Source organism: Lonchura striata, chromosome 24, assembly GCF_050655825.1.
Source record: "Lonchura striata isolate lonStrDom1 chromosome 24, ASM5065582v1, whole genome shotgun sequence".
NCBI classification, from domain to species: Eukaryota; Metazoa; Chordata; class Aves; order Passeriformes; family Estrildidae; genus Lonchura; species Lonchura striata.
The window spans coordinates 7,165,431-7,187,942 of record NC_140726.1 but is presented as its reverse complement, the minus strand read 5'-3'; the positions used below and the strand labels follow the sequence as shown (position 1 = coordinate 7,187,942).

Here is a 22,512-nt window from a genome sequence, read left to right as displayed (position 1 = left end):
AGGGAGACTCCCCACCCGCTCTGGGCAGCCTGGCCAGGGCTTGGACACGGAGTAATGAAGTTCTTCCTCCCGTCCAGGTGGAACTTTCTGGGCTCAGTCCCTGCCCGTTCCCCTCGTGCCATCGCTGGGAGCCCGGAGCAGAGCCCGGGGCACTGCCCGGCGGGGCTCAGGTCCCTTCCCACCCCAATTCCCTCCGGGAGATGCTCCCGTCCCTCATCTCTGCCACCCTCGCCGGCGCCGCTGCGGGACGTCGCTGTCGCTGGGGGGCCGGGAGGCGGCTCGGGGCCGGTGAGGCGAGGCCGGTGCCCGCCCGGTGGGTGAGGCCGGTGCCCGCCCGGTGGGTGAGGCCGGTGCCCGCCCGGGAGGGTAAGGTGAGGCCGGTGCCCGGTGGGTGAGGCGAAGCCGGTGTCTGCCCGGCGGGTGAGGCCGGTGCCCGCCCGGCGGGTGAGGCCGGTGCCCGCCCGGTGAGGTGAGGCCGGTGCCCGCCCGGTGAGGCGAGGCCGGTGCCCGCCCGGCGGGTGAGGCCGGTGCCCGCCCGGTGAGGGGAGGCCGGTGCCCGCCCGGCGGGTGAGGCCGGTGCCCGGTGGGTGAGGCGAAGCCGGTGCCTGCCCGGTGGGTGAGGCGAAGCCGGTGTCCGCCCGGTGAGGCGAGGCCGGTGCCCGCCCGGTGGGTGAGGCGAAGCCGGTGTCCGCCCGGTGAGGCGAGGCCGGTGCCCGCCCGGTGGGTGAGGCCGGTGCCCGCCCGGCGCGGCTCCGTCCGTGGCCGCGCCCCGGGAACGCCGGCCCGGGGCCGCGTGACGTCATCGGCGTCGCCGTCTCCGCGGCAACGGGGGGCGCGCGGCGGTCACGTGATGCGCGGAGCTGCTTCCGGGTCGGTGCGGGACGCGGCCGGCGGGCCTGGGTGAGCGCGGCGGGACGGGACGGGACAGCGACAGGGGACAGGGACAGCGGCAGCGACAGGGGGGACAGCCACAGGGGACAGCGGCACCGCCCGGCACCGCCCGGGCAGCCCCGGCACCGCCCGGCCCGGCCCCGCCAGCGGGGAGCGCGGAGGCCGCTGTCAGCCGGGCCGGCCCGAGGCCGTGTGAGGGGACAGCGACAGCGACAGCCACAGGGACAGCGGGGACAAGGGGCAGGCACAGCGGGGGACGCCCGGCACTGGCCGGCACCAGCCCCAGCAGCGGGGAGCGCGGGGGCCGCTGTGAGGGGACAGGGGTAGGGACAGGGACAGGGACAGAGGCACAGACAGAGGCACGGACAGGGACACGGACAGGGACAGGGGACAAGTTATAGGGACAGGGACAGGAATTGGGACAGGGACAAGGATAGGGATAGGGACAGGGATTGGGACAGGGACAGCGACAGGGATAGGGGATAAGGGATAAGGACAGTGACAGGGGCACAGACAGGGACAGGGACACGGGCAGAGGCACGGACAGGGTCAGGGACAGGGATAGGGGACAAGGGATAGGGACACGGACAAGGATAGGGATTGGGACAGGGACAGGAACAGTGGCAGGGACAGGGACAGAGATAGGGACAGGGACAGAGAAAGGGATAGGGACAGGGCCAGGGGCACAGACAGGGACAGTCGCAGGCCGTGCGAGGGGCGGGCAGCGGCCTCGGGGCTCGGGAGCCTGTGGGGGCGGCTGCGGGCTCGTCCTGCCCCGGGCCCAGCACGGACAGGGGATTCCAGCGGGGACCTGCTGGGACAGGGCCGGGCCGGGCCGGGTGTGTCCCGCTGATCCCTGTGCAGTGCCGGGCTGAGGGAGCCAGCAGCGGGCTGGCTGTGATGGGCCCGTGACAAAGTTTCACCTGCTGGTGGCCTGTGCTGGTGGCCCAGCGGGACAGGCTCCCTGCCCTGCTCCAGTTCCTGAGAAATCCTGCTGGGATCTCCCTGCCCACGGCAAGGAGGGCTGCAACTAGGCGATCTTCAAGGTCCCTTTCCATCCTAAACCATTCCGTGATTCACTCCTCTGCCTCTCGAGAGCATCTCAGAAATAATTTCCCTGAATCATGTCTCGGGAGAACGATGTTGCAGCTCCTTGCAGGCGGATGTTTGTGCCTTCATCCCTTCCTTGGGCTTTGTTTTCTGTGTGTACAAACATGTCGGGATGTGTTTGGTGTGTGACTGTTCAGGATGTGCCCCGAAGGCATTTGAGTGGCACTGGAATTTCATTAGCATGCCATTAATGAGCTCATTCTCCTGAAGGGTCTCTTCTTCTCCTGGAAGCTCACAGCACAGGGGATGGAAATATTTTCCATGCTGATTGCAGTGTTCTCTTTTCACCCATCAGCTGGAAATATTTTCTGTGCTGTTTTCAGTGTTCTCTCTTCACCCATCAGCTGCAGCAGCACTCTGGCTTTCCCTGGAATCAATCTCAAGTCAGGGTCGTGCTTCTCTTTCCAGACACTTCCCAGTGCTGCTTCCAGCTTGGGAATGCCAGCACAGGAAGATGTGGAGCTTTTGGGAAGGGATCAGAGGGATGGAACAGCTCTGCTGGGAGGAAAGGCTGGCAGAGTTGGTATTGTTCACTTGGAGAGGAGAAGCTTTGGGGTGACCTCAGTGTGACCTTCCAGTCACTTGCAGGGAGACAGAGGGAGAGGGACAGGGCAAGGAGGAATGGCTTCAAAATGTCAGAGTGGCTTCAGTCTGGATATTGAGGTGAAATTCCTCCCTGGCAGGGTGGGCACAGGGGGCCCAGAGAAGCTGTGGCTGCCCCTGGATCCCTGGGAGTGTTCAAGGCCAGGCTGGATGGGCCTTGGAGCACCCTGGGGTGGTGCTGGAAGAGTGTTGGAATGAGGGGTTTTAATTAAATTATTTATAAGCTCCCTTCCAACCGAAACCATTCCGGGGTTCTCTGTCCTTGCTCACTGGGGCCACAGCCCTGCAGCAGAGCACTTAAACCTAACAACAAAGGCTATTTTTTGCCTGGAAAGTATTGGAATGAGGGGTTTGAATTAAATTATTTTTAAGCTCCCTTCCAACCCGAAGCATTCTGGGGTTCTCTGTCCTTGCTCACTGGGGCCACAGCCCTGCAGCAGAGCAATGAAACCTGACAACAAAAGCTATTTGTTGCCGCCTCTCAAAGCCCAAAGTGCCTTGTTTGCACTCTGTGCTGTCATTTAGAAAACCCAGAGTTATTTTGAGCCCTGAATTGTTCCTGGAGCTGTCAGAAACGTGCACCTTGCAGGTCACCCTGTCCTGCCCTTGTGCTGACAGCATTCCCTCGAAACCTGTCATTCCCTTGGCACATCCTGCTGCTCCTTGCTGCCAGGCAATTGTAGGGATTCATAGAAGCCCAGATGATTACAGGGCACGTGGAATCCCATGGGAGGGGAGGTGGGAAAGGTGACTGCCCACTCCATGGCTCTTTTGTCATCTCACGGCGCTCAAAAGTAGAGCTTGAGGAAGAAAATGTTGTGGATTCAAAGTTTCTGGATATAAATGTCAGTAGTTTTTCTTCTCAGTTCTGGACTGCTCTCACACTGGAGCTGAAAACACCATTTTTTTGCCTCTAAGGTGAGTTTCTCCTGTGGGATTCCCAGCTGCTGTTTGTTCAGCAGATAAAGAGGGATGGAGCAGATGGAAAAGCCACGTGAAGGACTGAGGGCTTTATGCACATGGGAGTTCCAGAATTTCCAGACCAGGAGGTCTGAATGTGTGTTTGGAAAGCCCTGTCTGCCTGTGGGTGATGCTCTGGAACGAGGCCTTTCAGCCCAAAGCTCTCAGTGCACGTTGTTCCTGTAGCATGTGGAATGGTTTAGCCTAAAACGGAACGCCTTGTTCCTATCAAACTCCAGTTTGAGGATTTATTTTTTGATTCTAGATAGAGTGGTGACATGAGTCAAGTTTGAGCTATGAATCAACCAAGCTGTTGAGAGATGAAAATGGTGGGTTTGGGGTTTTTTTAAAGACTAATCCTGTAAGTCCCTATTTGTGATGTTTAAACTTTATATATAATATGAAAATTATAACACGCTTCAGTCACTTGCTGCTTACTGTCCTCAAATCCTTTTGGTTGGTGGGTTTTAGGTAGTCTGGTTATGAAGAAGTGAAGTGGAACTTGTTAAGCAGGTGATTCTCAGCAGAGGGAGCCTAGGTGAAATCACTTCTGTTTAGAATTTTATATCTATCTTTATATCCTTGTCTATAACAAGTCCAAGGGAAAAAAACGGGCAGAAACTTTAATTCAAGATTAGCAACATGGTTTGCAATGGATGTGTGGCCCTAGTTTGAGATTTAAAACTAATTTTGCAGTAATTAGTGGAAAAGCTGCCCTATGACTAATTGTGCAGTGTAGGAAGCCTGCACTGGTTCCTGCATGGTCAGGATTGTGATGCTGTGTCCGTGATGGGTAGCAGGACCAGGAGGCCTCTGGAAAGAACAATCTCTTCATTAATGAGCTACAAACCCATCAAATGCCAAGTTCAGAGCATGCACAGGAAAACAGGGCAGAGAGAGAGGCTGAATCCCACCTGGGCAGGGCAGAGCCTTGGACGTGGAGGGGTCCTGGTGCCAAAAACACTCCCAGCTGACTGTCAGTATCTCTCCAGGCAGCTCAGCTGTGGGTGATGAGGCAAAGCCTCCTTCCTGTGCTGTTCTGTGCCATGCCCAGATATGAAGGGCACAGTCATTATCTCCCAGATACATTAGGCAGCTGCAGAATGGAATTGGCAGAAATTGCCTTTCGGCCTGGCCAAAGGGTGTTTGGTGACACAGCAGAAAGGGGAAGTTGGCAAACAGCTGTTGGAGCAATCTCCTGCTCACAAACAGCTGTTTGCCAACTTCCCCTTTCTGCTGTGTCACCAAACACCCTTTGGCCAGGCCGAAAGGTGTTTGGTGACACAGCAGAAAGGGGAAGTTGGCAAACAGCTGTTGGAGCAATCTCCTGCTCACAAACAGCTGTTTGCTCCTTCCCCTCCTGGCTGCCCTGGAAATGTGCTTGAGAATAGCTGTGGATTTCTCACAGTCCTCGTGGGAGGGGCAGAAGTGACAAGTCCAGAAGTGGCAAGTGCAGAAGTCACCTTCTGCAGCCTGGAATTGTCCTGGAAGAGCACGTGGGGTAAGGAGGTCTTGAACTTGGCCTGTAATGCTGTGTGTGTAACAGCACCAAACCCTCTGGCTTTGGGTTCTTTCCAAGTAATGTTTTATTTTAATCTTGAATTTGAGACCTGTCCTCTTTCAGATGGTCTGAAGCTCAGAAATAAAACCTGTGACCCATCTGCTTGCTTTCCCTGTGCTCTGAAGCACCACTATTAGAAGTGAATATAACTTGCTGACTGCTCATATGCTCTATTTTTCTCTTCTTTAACCAGAAGTCCAAGAAGGGAGCATGGACCAGCCCAGTGGAAGGAGTTTCATGCAAGTTCTGTGTGAGAAATACAGCCCTGAGAACTTCCCCTACCGCCGTGGGCCTGGCATGGGGGTGCACGTCCCAGCAACACCACAGGGCTCACCCATGAAAGGTAAATTCTGATTTTTCTGAGCATCTGGGGGGTGCTGAGAGGAGTCAGCTGAAAGAGGAATCACCTTGAATTGCCCAGAAAAAGATCCATCACAATGTGGTGTTTTACTGGAGAGTTGAGAGACTGGAATCTGACAAAGGTAGAAAGTGACTGAACTGGTTGGTGTAAAAAGCCAAATTTCTCTACAGCATAACAGAATCAGCAGAATAGAATAGAATAGAATAGAATAGAATAGAATAGAATAGAATAGAATAGAATAATTTGGCTTGGAAAGGATCTTCAAGATCACCAGGTTCCAGCCCCGTGGGTGGAAGATGGACCTAAGGCCTTTTGCAGTCTGTGTTTTGAGGGCACAGTAGTCCTTGGAGCTTTCCTTCAGGCCACTGTTCCTATTTTATTATTAAAATATTTTCCTATTTTATTATTAAAATATTTTCCTATTTTATTATGTTATCCTATTTTATTATATTATAATAATTTATATATTGTACTATCATATAGTATAATAATTTACTTATAAGTAAATAATAATTTACTTATGCTATTTTATTATATTATAAAATATCTAAATTTGAGACTGGTTCCCATGCCAGCAGCTTGCTTTGATGCCTGCAGGGACAGGAGCTCAGTGTACACAGGAGGGGACATATTTCAGGCAGAGGGATGAGCTGTTGAATCTCTCCTTTAGTGACAAGTGCCTCAGTTGAACCTGCAGTGTACTTTGTCTTCTCAAGGCTCAAATGCTTTGTGACCTAGTGGAGAATTCCCCTCTCCTGTGCTCCTGACCTTGCTGCCTCGAGGGAATTTAGCCAGATGTGTGTCTGAAGCTCTGTGCTGCTCATGGATGTCCTTGAGCCTCCCAGACTGCAGAATCTGTGTCACCATCTCCTCTGAATTAGATCCATGTGACACCTTTTAGTTCTCCCTCACGCTCTGATGTTGGCATTTAATTCTTGGTTTGTATGGGTGGGTCTGAGATTCACACTGATCCCATCAGAGCTGCCCCTTCTTTGTGTCACACATCCTGCTCATCATGATCCCTAGGAGTAATCCAAACTTCCATCAGGTCAATTCGTGTCATAACCAGCCCCAAAGGGGAAAACAGCCATGGAAATCAGCTGGATGAAGTTTCCAATAACTGGGTTTGACAGAGAAGAAAAAAGGGCCTGAGTTCAGCTCAGGATACAAAATGAACAAGAACAGAACAATGGCCTGATGGAATGTTCAGTCAGTGCCCTCTCTGCAGGTGAATTTACCTCTCACCTGAGCTGAAAAGAGGCCACATCTTCAAACATGACTGAGACATGACTTACAAACACTGCATTAGTAATTCCCAAAGTGCCACACTATCCTTTAAAGAAGCCAAACACTTCTGAGCCAGAAATCTTGGAAACCTGGATGACTCCAGGTAATTGTTTGCTGCCAGGATCCCTTTCTAGCTGTGCAGCTGTCAAGTGTTCAGGTGAAAAAGGGGCCACCTATTTAGGAAAGAGCTTGTGGTTAGATTTTAATGGATTTTCCTGCTCCAGAGAGGCGGGAAAGCCATGTTGTACATGAAGGAGTGTAAGACTGATGGCTTGCCTTGCCTCAACGTGGATTTCTTCAGTGGAAATTGTTTCCTGTTACAAACCCCCAGCTTTTTGCCATGGTTTAGCCTTAGCACAGCAGGCTGTGATTGAGGTCCAAGCCCTTGGTTGTAGCTTTGAGTACATTTACCTGTCTGAGGAGGGGCTGGAGCAAAACCACAACAGAAATGGAAAGGCAGAGCAGAGATTTGAGCTTTTGAATGAATGCTCTACACTGAACCTTGGGAAGGGAAAGCTCAGAAAGGAAATGCTTAAATACCTCTTAAGAAAAGTTTTAAATACCTCCTAAGAAAAGTTTAAATACCTCCTAAGAAATGTTTAAATACCTCCTGGCTGTTACTAGGCCCAAGTGGGCTCAGGGCAGGAGGATAAGGGAGTCTGTGCAGCTGGCACTCCCCTAGTCCTGTGTCCTATCTGCAGCAGCAGCTGCCTGGGGAAGAGCAGAAGTTGTGGCAAGCACAGATAGGAGACAGCCCATAAATGACAAAGGACAGGCCTGAAATACACAGAAATACAGGGAAGAACTGAAGAGCACTGATAGCAGTGGTACATCATGTTTACAACCAAGGCTTCAGGCTGGTGTCTGTTACAAAATCCCTGTTTAACCTGAAATCAGTGTAAATTCTGCCGTTACTGGTGGATTTCTCTTGCTGGCTGTAACATCCATGTTTGGGGCTGGGTTCTGTAAATCCAAGGCAGTGCTGAGCAGAGGCAGCTTCTGTTTTTCCCCGTGCCAGACCGCCTGAACCTGCCCAGTGTGCTGGTGCTCAACAGCTGTGGCATCACCTGTGCCGGGGACGAGAACGAGATCGCCGCCTTCTGCGCCCACGTCTTTGAGCTCGACCTCTCTGACAACAAACTGGAAGACTGGCACGAGGTAAAATGGTGATGGGCACCTCACTGGGTATCCTTCCCAGCTATTACTGACTGCAAATGCATTGCATCGAGGAGAGTTCCATTTTTGTGGCTTCTTTCTCATCTCTGAAGATGATGTTTATTTACTTTGACAGCAACTCAGCAATACATGTGATGAAATTAATCCAGTGTGGCACTTGACTCCTGTACCTTGTGACTTAGTCTTGGCCCGTGGGTGGAAAATCTGTATTTTTATTTTATTTCATCATGCAAAGCACTGGAACTGGCATTTCTAACACCAAGAAGTTAAGGAGCAGTTTAATTTTTAACAGAGTGGCAGTTGATTCCAGCTTTGCCACTGTGATGGTGGGCAAGGTATTAATTCCCTCTCCACATTTATTGCCTTATCTGCAGAAGAGATTTAATAATATTTACCACAAAGGGTATTTCTGCAGCCTCATTAATTAATGCTGAATGCTGTTGTAAAATCCTTTGAAGTGCTTGGGTGAAATAATGCTCAATAAATGCAATGTAACAGGAGTGAAACAATCTCAATCCATTCAAGTGTCATTAAGTTCCTCACTGGATTATGCTGTCCTTTTACGTTAGTGTTTATTGTTGGAAATACGTGGAAAAAAATAGGATATCATGGGCTTTTGTGCCATCAGATTGTCATGTCTTTAGGCAGGGAGGGAATGCAGTGTTTGCAGTGTCCCAGCTCAGGGGGGCTGAGCTCCTATCTGGTCACACACTGGTCACTCACAAGCTGCACATCTCACACCCTGCTCTGTGTGCAGTCTCTGCAGGCTGCCCTGGAACTGAAAGGCTTAAGTGTGTGCTGGCCCCTTCCTCTGAGACAGGATTACATTTTCACAGCCCATCCACACCAGATAAATATCTCCCCACCCCTAAAACCTGCCCCGTGCTGGGGATTCCAAATCTCTAGGTAGTCTGTTCCCATGCTTAGCTAATAACCTCATAGGCCAAACTGTGTAATTTAAGTCTCCTGTGCTGCAATTTCAGCCAATTTCTGCCTGCCCTGTTCTCAGCAGGCAGGAGGAGCATCATCACTGTTCCTTATAGAACAGCTTTTTATACCCACTAAGAAGAAGTTTAATGCCTCCTTTCCTTATTATAGTATGATGATACTGAAAAAAATACCCTTCTTCCAATTATCCATCATAAGCCATTTTTTTCCTAAATCCTGTGGTTTTGGTGGACTGATCTCATTCAATTTGCCTATTTAATTCCTGAGGTGCAGCACCTAAACCATGACCTCACCTGAGAGGAGGTGTGGGGTGAGGCAGACTCGTTGCACACTTGAGTTCATGAGAGAATCCCCCTTTGCCATTTATTGACCTCTGTGTGCCCATCTCTCCTTTGCCAGTAGCTGGGCCCTTTATTGACCTCTCTCTGCCCATCTCTGCCCATCCAAAAGCTTCATGCAGTGGAGCTCTTCTCTGACTCACAATTATTTCTGCATGATGTCCACTGGTGTTGGAAGCTGCTTCCCACTCAGTTCCCCAGTCAAGGAGGGAACTGGGCATTGGCTGAGCTCTGTGGGGAGCAGTGGGAAGCTGCACAAGTGCTCAGTGCTGGCCATGGAGGCAGGAGAAGTGACCATGGCCCCCTGTGAGGGAGGGCTCCCTGGAACATTCAGCTGCTCAGCCTTGGGGTGGAGGTGGATTTATGACCTCTCCCCAGGGACTGCCTTTCTCTTATCAAGCTGCTCCTAGAGTGTAATTAAATGAACTCTTGAGGAGAATGAGCAATTAACCAATCCATCTAGATCAGGAATGCCTGGAGTATGAATTACAGGCAGATATCCCTATGTTTTTCCCCATATCATTGCTTTGTGATGATTCCACAGGGCCCCTTTTAGGAGGTGGAATATTATTGCCAGAGGTCCGATTACTGCCTGATATACATTTCTTTCTATTTTTTGTTTTTCTTCCCTCCCCACTTAGGTCAGTAAAATTGTGTCCAACGTCCCCCACTTGGAGTTTCTAAACCTGAGTTCCAACCCTCTCAGTTTGTCCGTTTTAGAGAGAAGTTGCGCTGGGTCTTTCGCTGGCGTCCGCAAACTTGTGCTCAACAACAGCAAAGCTTCCTGGGAAACAGTGCACACCATCCTGCAGGAATTACCAGAGTAAGCCTGGCAGCCTGGGGGGTTGCTGCACTCAAGGCTGGGTTATGGAGCCATGTGCTGAGGGGTGAGGGGGTTGTGAGGATGCAAACATCATCAAGCAAAAATGGACCTGGGGGTGCTGGTGGCAGCCAGTTGGATATGAGCCAGCAGTGTGCCTCGGTGGCCAAGAAGGCCAATGGCTCCTGGCCTGCATTAGGAATTGTGTGACCAGCAGGAGTAGGGAGGTCATTCTTCCCCTATACTCGGTGCTGGTGAGGGCACATCTTGAGTGCTGTGTCCAGTTCTGGGCCCCCCAGTTCAGGAAGGACGTTGAGATGCTTGAGTGCGTCCAGAGGAGGCAACGAGGCTGGTGAGGGGCTTGGAACACAAACCCTACAAGGAACGTTTGAGGGAGTTGGGGTTGTTCAGCCTGGAGAAGAGGAGGCTCAGAGGTGACCTCATTGCTCTCCACAACTCCTGAAGGGAGGATCAGACAGGTGGGGGTGATGTCTGCCCCTGGGCAGCAGTGACAGAACAGGAGGACACAGCCTCAGCTACATCAGGGAAGGTACAGGTTGGATATTAGAAAAATATTTTTCACTGAAAGATTAATAAAATACTGGAATTGTCTTCCTAGGGAGGTGGTGGAATCACCATCTCTGGATATGTTTAAAAAAAGACTGGACTTGGCACTTGGTGCTGTAGTCTAGTTGTGGTGTTAGGGCATAGGTTGGACTTGATGATCTTAGAGGTCTCTTCCAACCTCATTATTCTGTGATTCTGTGATCAGTAGAGAAGATCTTTCCTTTGGGAGTTTGGGAACTCCAGATGAGTGCTTTGCATTGTCCTAAAAACCAAACTTGGGTGGTGCTGCAAAGCCCAGGCCTTCTCCTCCTCCAAACCTAAATACCAGAGATGGGTAATGACCCCAAAAATGTAGGAGGGTCACACTTCCCTCTGAGTCACTGTGCAGTGAATGGTGCAGGACATACCTGTTAAATGGGAGGTACCTCTGAGGGTCTGGCCACTTGTCAAGGAATATTTCATCCTGCTTCTCTGTGCTAAGGTGTTGATTTCTGTGGTTTGGTCATGGGCCACCTTGGAATTCTGCTCCTGTGGGTGTCCTCAGTGGCTTCATTTTGATGATAGATCCCTCTTTGTGTGGCTTTGTAAGCAGAGATGATGACAGCAGAATGTCCTGCATGGCCAGCCTGCACTTCTCTGGGATTGTGAGAATAGTCTGAAAACTTAGTGGGACCAGTTCTTTCTTTACTGGGATCTGTTCTTTCTTTACTGGGATCTGTACTTTCTTTAATGGGAATCTTTGGCAGTGACATGGGGGGGAAAAATCATCATCAGTGTTGTATCAAAACTGCATTTTAAATTAAGATGAGAGCACTGGGAGCAGGTCCCAGTTGGAGCTGGATTGGTGGCTTGTTGGGCACAGAAGCAGAAGACAACCCCAACCAATCTGTTACACAATACTGGGAGAGACTCAGGGAACACTTGAAAGGTTTTTTTAATCTCTGAAAATATGGATGGGAGCAGAGATGTAATTGAAACACTCTGTATGGAGTGCTCAAAAGCTTTCTCTGCACCAAGGTTCTCTGAGCTGTTACAGAAAGTTTTGTTAAAATCACATAAAATTGATGACATGATCCTTTCTGCCCTGTGCAGCTTGGAGGAACTCTTCCTGTGCCTTAACGACTACGAAACAGTGTCTTGTTCTCCAGTTTGCTGTCAGTCTCTCAAGCTACTCCACATAACTGACAATAATCTTCAAGACTGGACTGAAATTCGAAAGTTGGGAATTATGTTTCCATCACTGGACACACTTATCCTGGCTAACAACAACCTCACCACCATTGAAGAGTCAGAAGATTCCCTGGCAAGGCTCTTCCCCAACCTAAGATCCATCAACTTGCACAAGTCAGGTGAGAGCCTGGAAGCTGGGATGGGTTTTGTTGCTTGATCAGTCTCTCCTCTGTATAGAGACAAGCAGTGAACTTGCCCATCTGTGGGATTTTCCTGCTGCTTTGGGTAGTCAGTCATATCAAAAGATGAGTCAAAGCAATGTGGACCAGTTAATCAAAATGAGCTGGAAAGGTTTTTTATGTTGGTAGTTTCCCTCTGTTTCCCATCCCGGCCTCAGGTACTCCTGGCTGGGGAAGGATAAATAAATGTCTGGCAGTGAAGGGGATGAAAGAATCCCATTTTCCCTTTATTCCCTGTTTTATCTCGGGTAAAATGAGGCCATGTGCAGGTGTGCAGCGTGGATCAAGCATCCCCAGCAGAATCTGTGCTCAGTCATTACAGCCTCACAAGTGATGCTGGCAGCTGCTTTTACACTCCAGCCCCAGAGAATTTTCAGCCAACGCTCCAGAAAGAGAATGAACAGTTGGAATATTGGGAAGAGCACCCTGTGCTGGGAGAGAAGGAGCTGCAGGGCAGCTCGTGGGGGCTGTGATGTGTTTGTGTATGACACATACACCAGAAACTCATCTGCAGGAGTGCTTCATGCACCAGCAGCTTTTGTTCTTTACAGCTTTATATGCTGTGCAAGTGCTGCTGAAGTGTCAGGCATGTAGAAGGGACTTTATTAACATGCCCTACAATGTAAGCATCAAGGAATCCCTGTAATAAAAGCTTAACTAGAGGAGGAAAAGCCTGTTAAGCTGCATTTGAAAGCACTGTCTCACCGAGGAACAAGTGCTTCTCTGGTAAGTAGTTTTGCAGTTTTGATGCCAGGTGCTTAAGAACTCTGGGCTCCGTGTTGCATTTTGATGTTTTGGGAGCTGAAAGTCAAATAGGAATCCCAAGGAGCTTGTTAAAACTTTTTGGGGGTTTTAGAGAAAGCTACAGCACTCTGAAGTTCTGGCAGGTGAGCACTGCAAGATGAGTTGTGTTGATCTCATCACACAATCACGGCTCTGCTGTGCTCAATCCTCAGCTTTGTTTTATTTTGCCCTCCCTGCTTGCTTTGTTATCCCAAATGTCAAGTCTTGAGGGGGCTGCAAACGAGTTAAAACCTTTTTCATTAAATGGCTGGATGGCTTCTGGGACTGTTTCACCATTGGGTTGTGAGCAGAAATGGGACCCAAGGTGGTTGTGTGTGTTGAGGTAAAGCCATTTGATGGCCGTTTAGTGATGCCTGGAATGAAAGAAGTGCTGGTGGCTTTTAACTCTGAAGGCAGCATCCCTTTATAGACACATCACTGATGCTGGTCAGTCCCCAGCAGTGAGGCCAGGGGCTGAGTGGTCCATAAAAGAGCCATGGAGAGCATCCTTATACACATGGAAACAGCACAAGAGAAATTCAGTACTCTGTCTTGTAAGCAAATGTTGATTTTTTTAGCAGCACATTGTGAGCAAAAAGCCAATTTCTCAAAGGAGCAGCAATGACACTCTCCTGTCACATATGTTCTTTGGCTGTGTCTGATTATCTTGGATCCATGATGTGTTTTCTGTGTTTGTTAACACAGATCTTTCCTCCTGAGCAGGTCTGCATTGCTGGGAAGACATTGACAAGTTAAATTCTTTCCCGAAGCTTGAGGAAGTGAAATTGCTGGGAATTCCTCTGCTGCAGTCTTACACCACCGAGGAACGCAGGAAGCTGCTAATAGCCAGGTCTGTTGGTTTGTTCTGCTCAGCAGAAACATGACAAGGCAAGAAAGGGGTGGGAGCAGGTAATGAGAGGAAGAGGCTGGCAAGAGATGAAGCTCTGTGTGAATGCAGAAAGATTGGAGCTCGATTTGTTGGGTGGGAGCAGCTCATCAGAGGAAGAGGTTGGTAGGAGATGGAGTTCTGTGGGAATGCAGAAAGATTGGAGCTTCTTTTGTGGAAAAATCAGAGAAGTGAAAATGTTAAATCTGACTGCTCTGCTTCTCAGGGGATTTTGGGAGGCTCCTACATATCTGTGCACGTGTGGTGAAATGAAAATGCCTGATTTTGGGTGCTCTTGACAAATTACATGGAACTTTCCTGCTCTCTCAAAGGGATTGAGGCCTGAGCTTCCTGGCAGGAATTCTCACGGTGTTAAAGCTGAGGCACTTTGATGTGACTGCCTTGTTGGTGAGCCTGTCTGGGCTCCCCTCCTGGCTGACTGTGGCTCTTGGTGTGTGCCTGCAGGTTGCCATCCATCACCAAGCTCAACGGCAGCATCGTGGCCGACAGCGAGCGGGAGGACTCGGAGCGCTTCTTCATCCGCTATTACATGGAGTTCCCCGAGGAGGAGGTGCCCTTCAGGTAGGAATTCTCTGTCCTGCAGTGGAGAGCAGGGACAGAAGGGTGCTGACTGGCCAGCTGATGGGAAATACGTGCCAGCTGTTCCATGAAAAAGACACCCCTCACCTTCCTCCAGCCTTGGCGCCTTCAACAATTTCAGCCCAAATTTCAGTTTGGGCTGAAATTGTTGTGTTCTTGTTGTCTGATGACTTCTGGGGTCACTCCTGAGTCACATTTGGTCTTAAAAGTTCCTGTGTCAAGTGCCATTAAACAACAGGAATGTTCAGTTCATGACCTTCATTGTTTCCTGGGCTCTCCCACAGCTCCCTTCATAATCCACCTGCAATTGGGAGTGCCCAAAGCCAGGACACATCGTGCTCTCCACTGCCAGGCCAGAGCATCTCATCCTCTGGACCATCTGGTGTGTGGAATGTGGCTGGCAATGGGAAGCTGTCCCCTCACTTTCAGGCCTGCAAATCACAAGTCTGATGTGTTTTCTTTGCCAAAAAAGTACATCCAATGATCCGTTCATCTTGGTAAACTAATGAACTTGGACAGATGCTGTTCAGTCTGTGTCTTTTTTGTGCCAGCATCCACTTACTGCTTTTAATGGGCTGAGGAGGGATCATGGAGCATCAGGCCACTGCCTTTACCTGCCCTCTGCCCTGAACCCTCACATGCTTTTGGACAGCAAAGCTTTATTTTCCTTTATTACAGAAAAGGTGTAGGACAGGAGTGTGTGTGTGTGACTCTCAGGGCACAGACAGAGGTGGGGACACACTGAAAGTCACAGGTATGGCCTGGCATGGATGACAGAGTGCAAATGGCATCTGCTCAGTGTTTTCCTCTGCTTAACTCTCAGCTAAAATGCCTCTTGTTTTTCTAAAGTACTAGATATGTGACTTGCCAATCCAGTAAAGGGGTGGGAAAGCTGGAATGGGGAATGAGGGCATTGTATTTTGTGTGAATATTAATAGGGTCAGTGATTACAATATTTGTTAAAAGCATGCTGGGGTCAGTTCAGAGGCAGAGGGCACTCATGCAATCAGAGAGACAAGCCAGCTGGTCCTTTTTCTGAGGACAAGTCCTGACTTGTAATTTTAGAGGGCCTTGAAGCATAAAAATTGAAGGAAATATTGGAAGGGATAAGAGCAGAATGAAGGAGAGAGGAAGGGGAAGGGGAGACTGGGACTGTGAGCTCATGGTGCTGCTCCCAAAAGGTATTAATTTCCATAACATTTCATATTTCTTGTGTTTGGTGGTGACAGAATGTCAGTGATCCATATATTGCTGGGAAGGACACAGTGGGGTGCAGCTTTAGGCACTCATGATGTTTAGGACATGGGTTTTGGGAACAGGCTGTGTGTTACACATCACCACACACCACTGGGATTGGTTTGCAGGTGGGATCTCATGTAAAAATTTACTGACATCTCACCCATCCTAGAAAACCAGGCTAATTTTGAGCAGCATGCCAGCTTTCTGCTAGAAAATCACCTCCCCCTCAGACTTCTTAGCCTTTAAACACTGGTACTGCCTTTTTCATGGTCAATGGCCTCTTTGTCCGAATCCCTTCATCTGTGCAGTGTTTCCAAGAGACTTCTGCAGCTACCAGAGAGGGTTGTTGTGTCCTGGAGGGGTTGAGTGCCACTGCAGACTCTTTCCTAGTGAGGCTGCAGATGGCTGAGGGTGTCCCCAGTGCTGGGTTTCAGTTCCTGAACCCACATTCAGCAGCCCTTGTCCAAAGGGAGAGCTGGCATTCCATGCAGAGGGATTTTGTGTCTGTTTGTTGCTAAAGCTTCCCCTTCCTCGCTCCCAAATCTGGTGTGGTGGCTCCAGAAGTGGTTTGCAATTAGAAACTAATCAAGACACACATGTTGTGCCTGGGGTCTGACATCTGCATTGCAGTGCTGCCTCGAGCAGAAGGAGAACAACTTGAGCAGGGAAAACTTCACAGTGGGAGCAGCCCCCTCCAGACTGGCAAGGTGCAGCCTGTGATAAGCTCTGTCACCAGAGCCCCCCTGCTTGCTGCATTGCTGTCTGCAGCTGGAAGGGATCAGGCAGGCAGGGAAATGGAAGGAACAATTTATCTCTGTGGCTGTCGTGGCTGCAGGGAGCGCCGGGTGCACAATCCAATATTGGCTGTCTTGTGGAGTGACGTCCTCGTGTCTGGGGGGTTTTAATGAGCCCTCTGCTTGTCTGCTCCACTGTTTATCTGCAGAGTATCACAGACACTTTCAGCCAGGCTCAGGTCTTCAGCAGCCTCAGTGTCTGCCAGGCTGCAAGGGGTGATTAGAAAAGTCTCCAGGGTGCCTATTATTGGGGTCCAAAACATCCATGTACCTTGGTCCTGACTGATTTGAGGGCAGTCAGTCGCTCACACTCCCCACTTTCTTTGCAGCTCACTTACAAAGGAGGAAGGTGCAAAGCTCATTCTACCCTTCCTCAACACAAGAAAATTTCAGACAGCGTTGCTTGACCCACCACCTATTTACAGCACATATTTGGATAATCATGGCTCTCTCATGGTGGTTCTCTCTCAGCTTGTCTGAAATTTGTCCCCCTCTTCATCCTCTCCCCACCATCAGCCTGGTTCAGTTAGTGCATGAATCACAACAGTAATTGTGGCTGGCCCAGAAGTTGTTGCTGATGTGCAGCAGCAGAGATGCTGAGAGTTAAAGGGATGTCCCAAAGGGGGCTGAGGGGTTGGAGCAGCAGGAGGTGGGTTCCTCTCTCCCTCTTTCCCATCGGCTGTTGCTGCTGGCAAATCCTTCCAGAGAAAGAGAAGCCCTCCCCAGTGCTGACACCTTGGCTGGCATTTGCTCTGCCTGCAGGTGGGTTGGACTTGGGGAGTGTTGTTTTCTCTCAGCACTAATGGCTTTTCCAGATAAATGGGGCTGCTCCCACCACCCCGGGGCACCATCCCACCTTTGGACGCTCTGGTGGTGTCCGTGGGACTGGGGAAATCCTAGTGCCTTGTGGCCCTTAGCTCAGTGCCCAGCTCACAGAGGGGCTGCTGTTCTCCAGGAACATTCCTGCCTCCAGCAGGACTCCCTGGGGTCCCGCAGCCTGCCAGCTCCCACCGCTGCCCGGGGGCTGTGCCGCCGCGCCCATCGGGAGCACAAAGCCCTTTCTGTGCCGGCGCTCTGAAACCTTACCTGTCCCGGGCAGCTCTCAGCCTTTGTCATCCCAGCCCCATTGTGTTTTGTGCTGCCATTCCTCCTCTTTCCCAGCCAGGCAGGGAGATCCAGCCTGGCCCGATGGGAGCGATACCAGGGGGGCGGGGGTGACACAGACTTTCCATTGCAGGGACCTTGGGAAGAGCGCTCGGAGAACTTGGCTGCAAGGACAAGGTGACAAGTGCAGTGTGTGCCTCTGCTAGTAAAGTTCCCATCTTGTTTTAGAGCAGGTGTGAGGGATCAGCTGGCAAGAAGTGCCCTGTTTGTTATCAGCTCTCAAAGTGTGCAGCAGCTCACCTTGTTTTGGTGATTTGATGATCCTGTACTCAGTGGAGTGTAACATTTGGGCCTTTTGGAAAACAGCAGGAATGTCTGATGATCAGTTAAGTCGTGAGGCCACAGATACTGGGAATCTAAACTGAAGGCTGTGTCCTTTCAGTGAGCACTACCTTGGTTCTGGCACTCTTTAGTGAAGTGTTTTCACTGCAGCAGGAGGCGTAGAGTTGTGAGCACAGCGTCCTTCTTTCTTCCAAATCCCGCTGCAGCCACGGCTGGGATTTCTGAAACTGTAGGAGCCCAAACTCTGTTGTCAGGAAGCTGTTTTGAGACCAGTCAGCTTGAACATCTCAGGCTGGTGGTAACTTCACCTTCCTCAGCAAGACACTTTTCTCTAGTGAGACGCTGCAGCCTGAGGACTGTGGGACAGTGACTGGAGTGCTTGGGCTTTCTGGGCTTCCAGCTGGAATCAGGGTCTATGTTGTCTCGTGTGGGGAGCACTCAGACCTGGGAGATGTGCACTGCCTGTACCATAACTCTGGGCTTGTTGAATTTCCCAGGTATCACGAGCTGGTCACCAAGTACGGGAAGCTGGAGCCCTTGGCAGTGGTGGATCTGCGGCCTCAGAGCAGCGCCAAGGTGGAGGTTCACTTCCAGGACAAGGTGGAGGAGATGTCCATCCGCCTCGACCAGACTGTGGCAGAGCTGAAGAAGCACTTAAAAACTGTGGTGCAGCTGTCAACAAGCAACATGCTGCTCTTCTACTTGGACCAGGAAGCTCCTTTTGGTCCCGAGGAGATGAAATACAGCTCGCGGGCGCTACATTCCTACGGCATCCGGGATGGGGATAAAATTTACGTGGAGCCCAGAATGAAATAGCCTTTTTGCCCACACCCACATGCCCCCACACACCCACACACATGCATTGAGGAGTTTTTTGCAAGGTTTTTATTTCGGTTGGTTGGTTGAGGTTTGGTTGTGTTTCTGTAGCAGGTAATTTCTTAGCCCGGAGGAAGTGCCCTGATCTGAGAACCATGCCCACCATCCACTGCAGGTGACCTTGAGGTGACAATTGACTTCAGGACGTGTGTTTCAGTGTGGGCAATACCTTGATGTTTCCTTTGATGCTCCGGTATACTCGTGATTTGGCATGAATGGTCAGTTGTTCAAGCTAAACAATGCCAGGGTCCATAAGGGAGGAGACAGCTCGGTGCAGAATTTGACCTGTTGTTTTCTTTTCCTAAATTTTTTGGTGTTTTGCTCCACCAAATCTCCCTTTGGCCTAGCTATCCGACTGTGGCTCGAGCTTGCTGTAGTATTTTCTTGCAGCTTGGTGCTGTCTCAACCTTTTGTTGTGCTCGAGTTCACAGGAAAGATCTCCATCAGTATTCTGCTTGATTCAGAGCTCAGGTACTTTAGTGCATCCACTTCACTCCACTGGTTTGCTTTCTGTGAGTGCACAACATGGAGGAAAGGAAAAGAACTTCCCAGAAAGAAACTTTCTTTTCAAAGTGCACACCCTACATCCACCTGATTTTGGGGGGGACAAAAGAGATTTTGGCTGCTGTACCCATCTCATACGGTGCCTGCAGCCTGTGGGGATAAAGGCTGTGTTGGAAAGTGAATTTTGGGAGGTGGTGGATGAGCGCTGCATTGGAAGGGCTTTTAGAACAACAGGTCAACAAGGGGTTGAAGAGCAGCTTCCCCTGTTGTCCATCCTGATGCTGAAGAGATCCTCCATGCACTTCACCTTGTACCAGTGGGTGCTGCAAGTGGAATGGCTAAAATTCCTCTCCTGGGAGAGAGGAAGAGTCAAGTTGAAGTTTGTGTTTTGTTGCTGTTGCACCAGTTCAAACCTAGCACTTTCCCCTGGCCGGGGGTCCCTGCGTAGGGTCCGAACTCGGAGGATGCGTTGGCTCGGATCAGCCTCTGGAAGTGGAGGAGCAAAGCAGCTGGACTCGTGTTCAGAGGTTTCACTCTCTCTCTTGCCTTCCCCCACGTGTCCCTCGTAGGCATCGCGTGCTGCTGCTTCACGTAGGCCCCGTTTTCTACTGCAGAGCAGATTCCCCTGCCTGCTCAGTGAAATCCTCCTTTTTCTCTCTCTCGTTTCGCTTTCCTGTGTCTTCCCCGCTCCAAGTTCAAGACTTTCCCAATTTCCTGGTTACAAGCAGCTGCTCAGCAGTTTTTGGAGCTGTGCAGCGAGGGCTCTAGTTACACGTGAACTCCTGACCTTCATTTTGAAATGCTCCCTTTATCCCCACGTGCACTTTCTTTCCCAGGATGCTTTTTCCCACATCACCGAGCTCCTTTGGTATTCTTGGAGTTGTGTATTTCTCTTCACGTTTTACCTGGATTGTGGGGTGGGATCATTGGGGAGGGGACAAAGTATTATTATTATTATCTCATAGTCTTCAGGTTTAGGATGTGGGGATTGTTCAGAGGGGATTAGTTCCTTACCCAAAGCAAGGATTAAAACGGGAGGATTTAAAACAAGTTACTAATTTGTGCCTCATACCCCTGCCAAAAATAGCAATTTCTTGGCCCCGTTGAGGTGAGCAATAGGGAAGGGAGTGAGATTTTCCATAGGTAGCATAGCTTTTTCCATAGATCCGTGGTATCTGTAAACTAAACAGCAGGGAGATAGTGGCAGTATAACATAAAATGATGCTTTTATAAGCTAGAGCTTTACTGAAGATGTATTTTCCGTTTGGGCAGCGAAAATAATTTGCTGCCTGATAGCAGAACCCTTAAGCCAACACTTCTGTATGATATATACATACCTACCAATAGGAAAAGTTGTGGTTAATAAGATATTTTGTTATAAAGCAAAGTTTTATGAAGATATGGTTGTTTAATATTAGAAGCCTATTTCAGCCCTTGACCTCCAGTGTAAGTAGGTTTTCCCTGAGTGGCTGCAGAGTCCGAGGCAAGCGACCTATGGGGATGCAAAAGTATCTCTGACCCAATTTTCCAGAGCAGTAATTGCCTCTGTGGGTGTATTTATGGCATTGCACCTGCCATTAGTGAGATGCTGTAACTCTTGACCAACTTCCTCAGCACAATTAAGTGTCTGGGTTTCAGAGAAGGGAATAAACAAAGGCCATTAAATGTGGAATGGGATGATAAAGAAAGGCCAAGTACGTGCTTTTAAGTTTGTTTGCCCACTAAAAATTGGGCTGTCCATGGAGGGATCGGTGCTGTCACCAGCTCAGAACTGGCAGTAAATGCTGCTTTTTTTTGTGACAGACCTGGCGGGAACTGGAAGATGGAAAAAGAGAACACAGAAAGTTAAAAAGTGCTGGGGATTTGGTGCTGACACCCAAACCTGCTCCCCTGGTCCATTCAGGGTATGAAATCACCACCCTACCACTTCTCCAGGGGAAGGTTTTTCTCAAGGCATTCACCTTGTGTGCAGATGGTGGAGCAGGTGTGGGGTAGAAACCAAAAGTCTCGGTTGGCTTCCCAAGGAGAAGGACTCAACCCAAAAGCCAGAGAGAGTTTGTGTGTGCAGATGATCAGCTGTGGGAAGTGGGACCAAACAGCACACAGGGATGTGGCAAAATACCCCAAATCATGATACCTTGTGGGGTAGGGTCCTGTGTGTGTGCCACCCAACATGCCTTGGGGAGAGAGGAGAAGGTTTTGAGTGGGAGAGGAGGTTTGGGTGCAGATGTGGCAGGAGGTTTGATTTAAACCTCTGCCATGTCAGGAGGGGCCATGTCCAGGCATTGCCAGCGTGTGCCCTCTTCAGCTAAAGGTCCCTGGGTCTGTCACATCCGCTGAGAAAACAAAATAGATGTGCAAGCTTCCCTGGCTTGTGTGTCCTTCTGTCTGAGGGCATTTTGTTGTGTTGTTCCTGCTGGTTTTTGCATCAAAGTCTGCCACGGGCAGCCCGTGCAGAGCACCTGGGTGACAGCTGTATACCAAAGTGTCACACGGCTCCGTGTGCCGAGTCCCACGCCGCGCCGTGCGTTTTTGGAGATGTTCCTGTTCAATATCCGTGTTTTTGGCCAGATGTTCCAGGCAGATTGCTGTTACGAATATGCACAGGGTGCTGGCTGTCCTCTGCTCGCTGGCTGGGGTTTGTAACCTCGTTTTTTGGGAGCTGCAGGCGTGCTGGTGGCAGGTGTGACCCGTGGCTCCCTGTGGCCTCTCCTCCTCGGGGCTGGAATCCGACGGAGGCGCCGCAGCGGCTCTGCCTCCTCGCTTGCCAGTGAGATTCTGTAGGTTCTGTTCCTGTGCAAGATTTGAGAATGCAAACGAGGTGCTTAAAGCAGCCCAGAGGCTAAAATTTGTATTCCTGGCAGCTGAGCCTCCCTCGTTTGGATGTGGCACTTTTTAGGCAGCAGAGAGACGCCTTCCCCAGAGCAACGTTAGAGGGGTTCAGCCCTCTCGGGCCTTTCCCTCTGTGATTGCTTTTCTGCAGTTCCTGGAAACTTCAACTATAATTTATACATTAAGATCTATTCTTGCTCCCTGTTAATGTTGCATCCATATGTAATTTCGAAGAAGAAGAACTGTAAGTCCATCTGGTTTTTTATTCTTGTTTCTCTCCCAGGGGATACACCTCCCGCTCCCACAATTTGCCTTTGGTTTGCTCGCAGACTTTAGTGGTGGAATTCAGGCCAAAAAAGGTCATTGGTTTGGATCAGTTCAATAAACTTATGTAAGTTTTTACACTAAAACCCCCAGTGTCCTGAGCTTTGCACTTTTGTGTCCCATGAAAATATGTTCCTTGTTATCACCCCAAAGGTGTGAGTGAAAATTGCTGGGATTTTTATTTTGTCCTGTTGATG

At 50.1% G+C, this 22,512-nt stretch overlaps 1 protein-coding gene across 4 annotated transcripts; it reads left to right on the top strand.

Moving 5' to 3' along the window:
- The first annotated feature begins 768 nt into the window (after positions 1-768).
- Positions 769-22,401, top strand: TBCEL (tubulin folding cofactor E like). Of its 4 annotated transcripts, XM_085560213.1 has the most exons (9): positions 854-900; positions 3,471-3,522; positions 5,319-5,468; positions 7,792-7,931; positions 9,877-10,058; positions 11,715-11,971; positions 13,538-13,664; positions 14,166-14,282; positions 18,277-22,401. In XM_085560213.1, the coding sequence occupies exons 3-9, from the start codon at positions 5,336-5,338 to the stop codon at positions 18,593-18,595; spliced, it is 1,275 nt and encodes a 424-aa protein (XP_085416339.1). In that variant the 5' UTR covers positions 854-900; positions 3,471-3,522; positions 5,319-5,335; the 3' UTR covers positions 18,596-22,401. The 4 variants fall into 4 exon arrangements, with proteins under 4 accessions (XP_021399067.1, XP_085416339.1, XP_085416338.1 ...); XM_021543392.3 differs by lacking the exon at positions 3,471-3,522 and having other exon boundaries at positions 769-900; XM_085560212.1 differs by lacking the exon at positions 854-900 and having other exon boundaries at positions 1,769-3,522.
- The last annotated feature ends 111 nt before the right edge of the window (positions 22,402-22,512 follow it).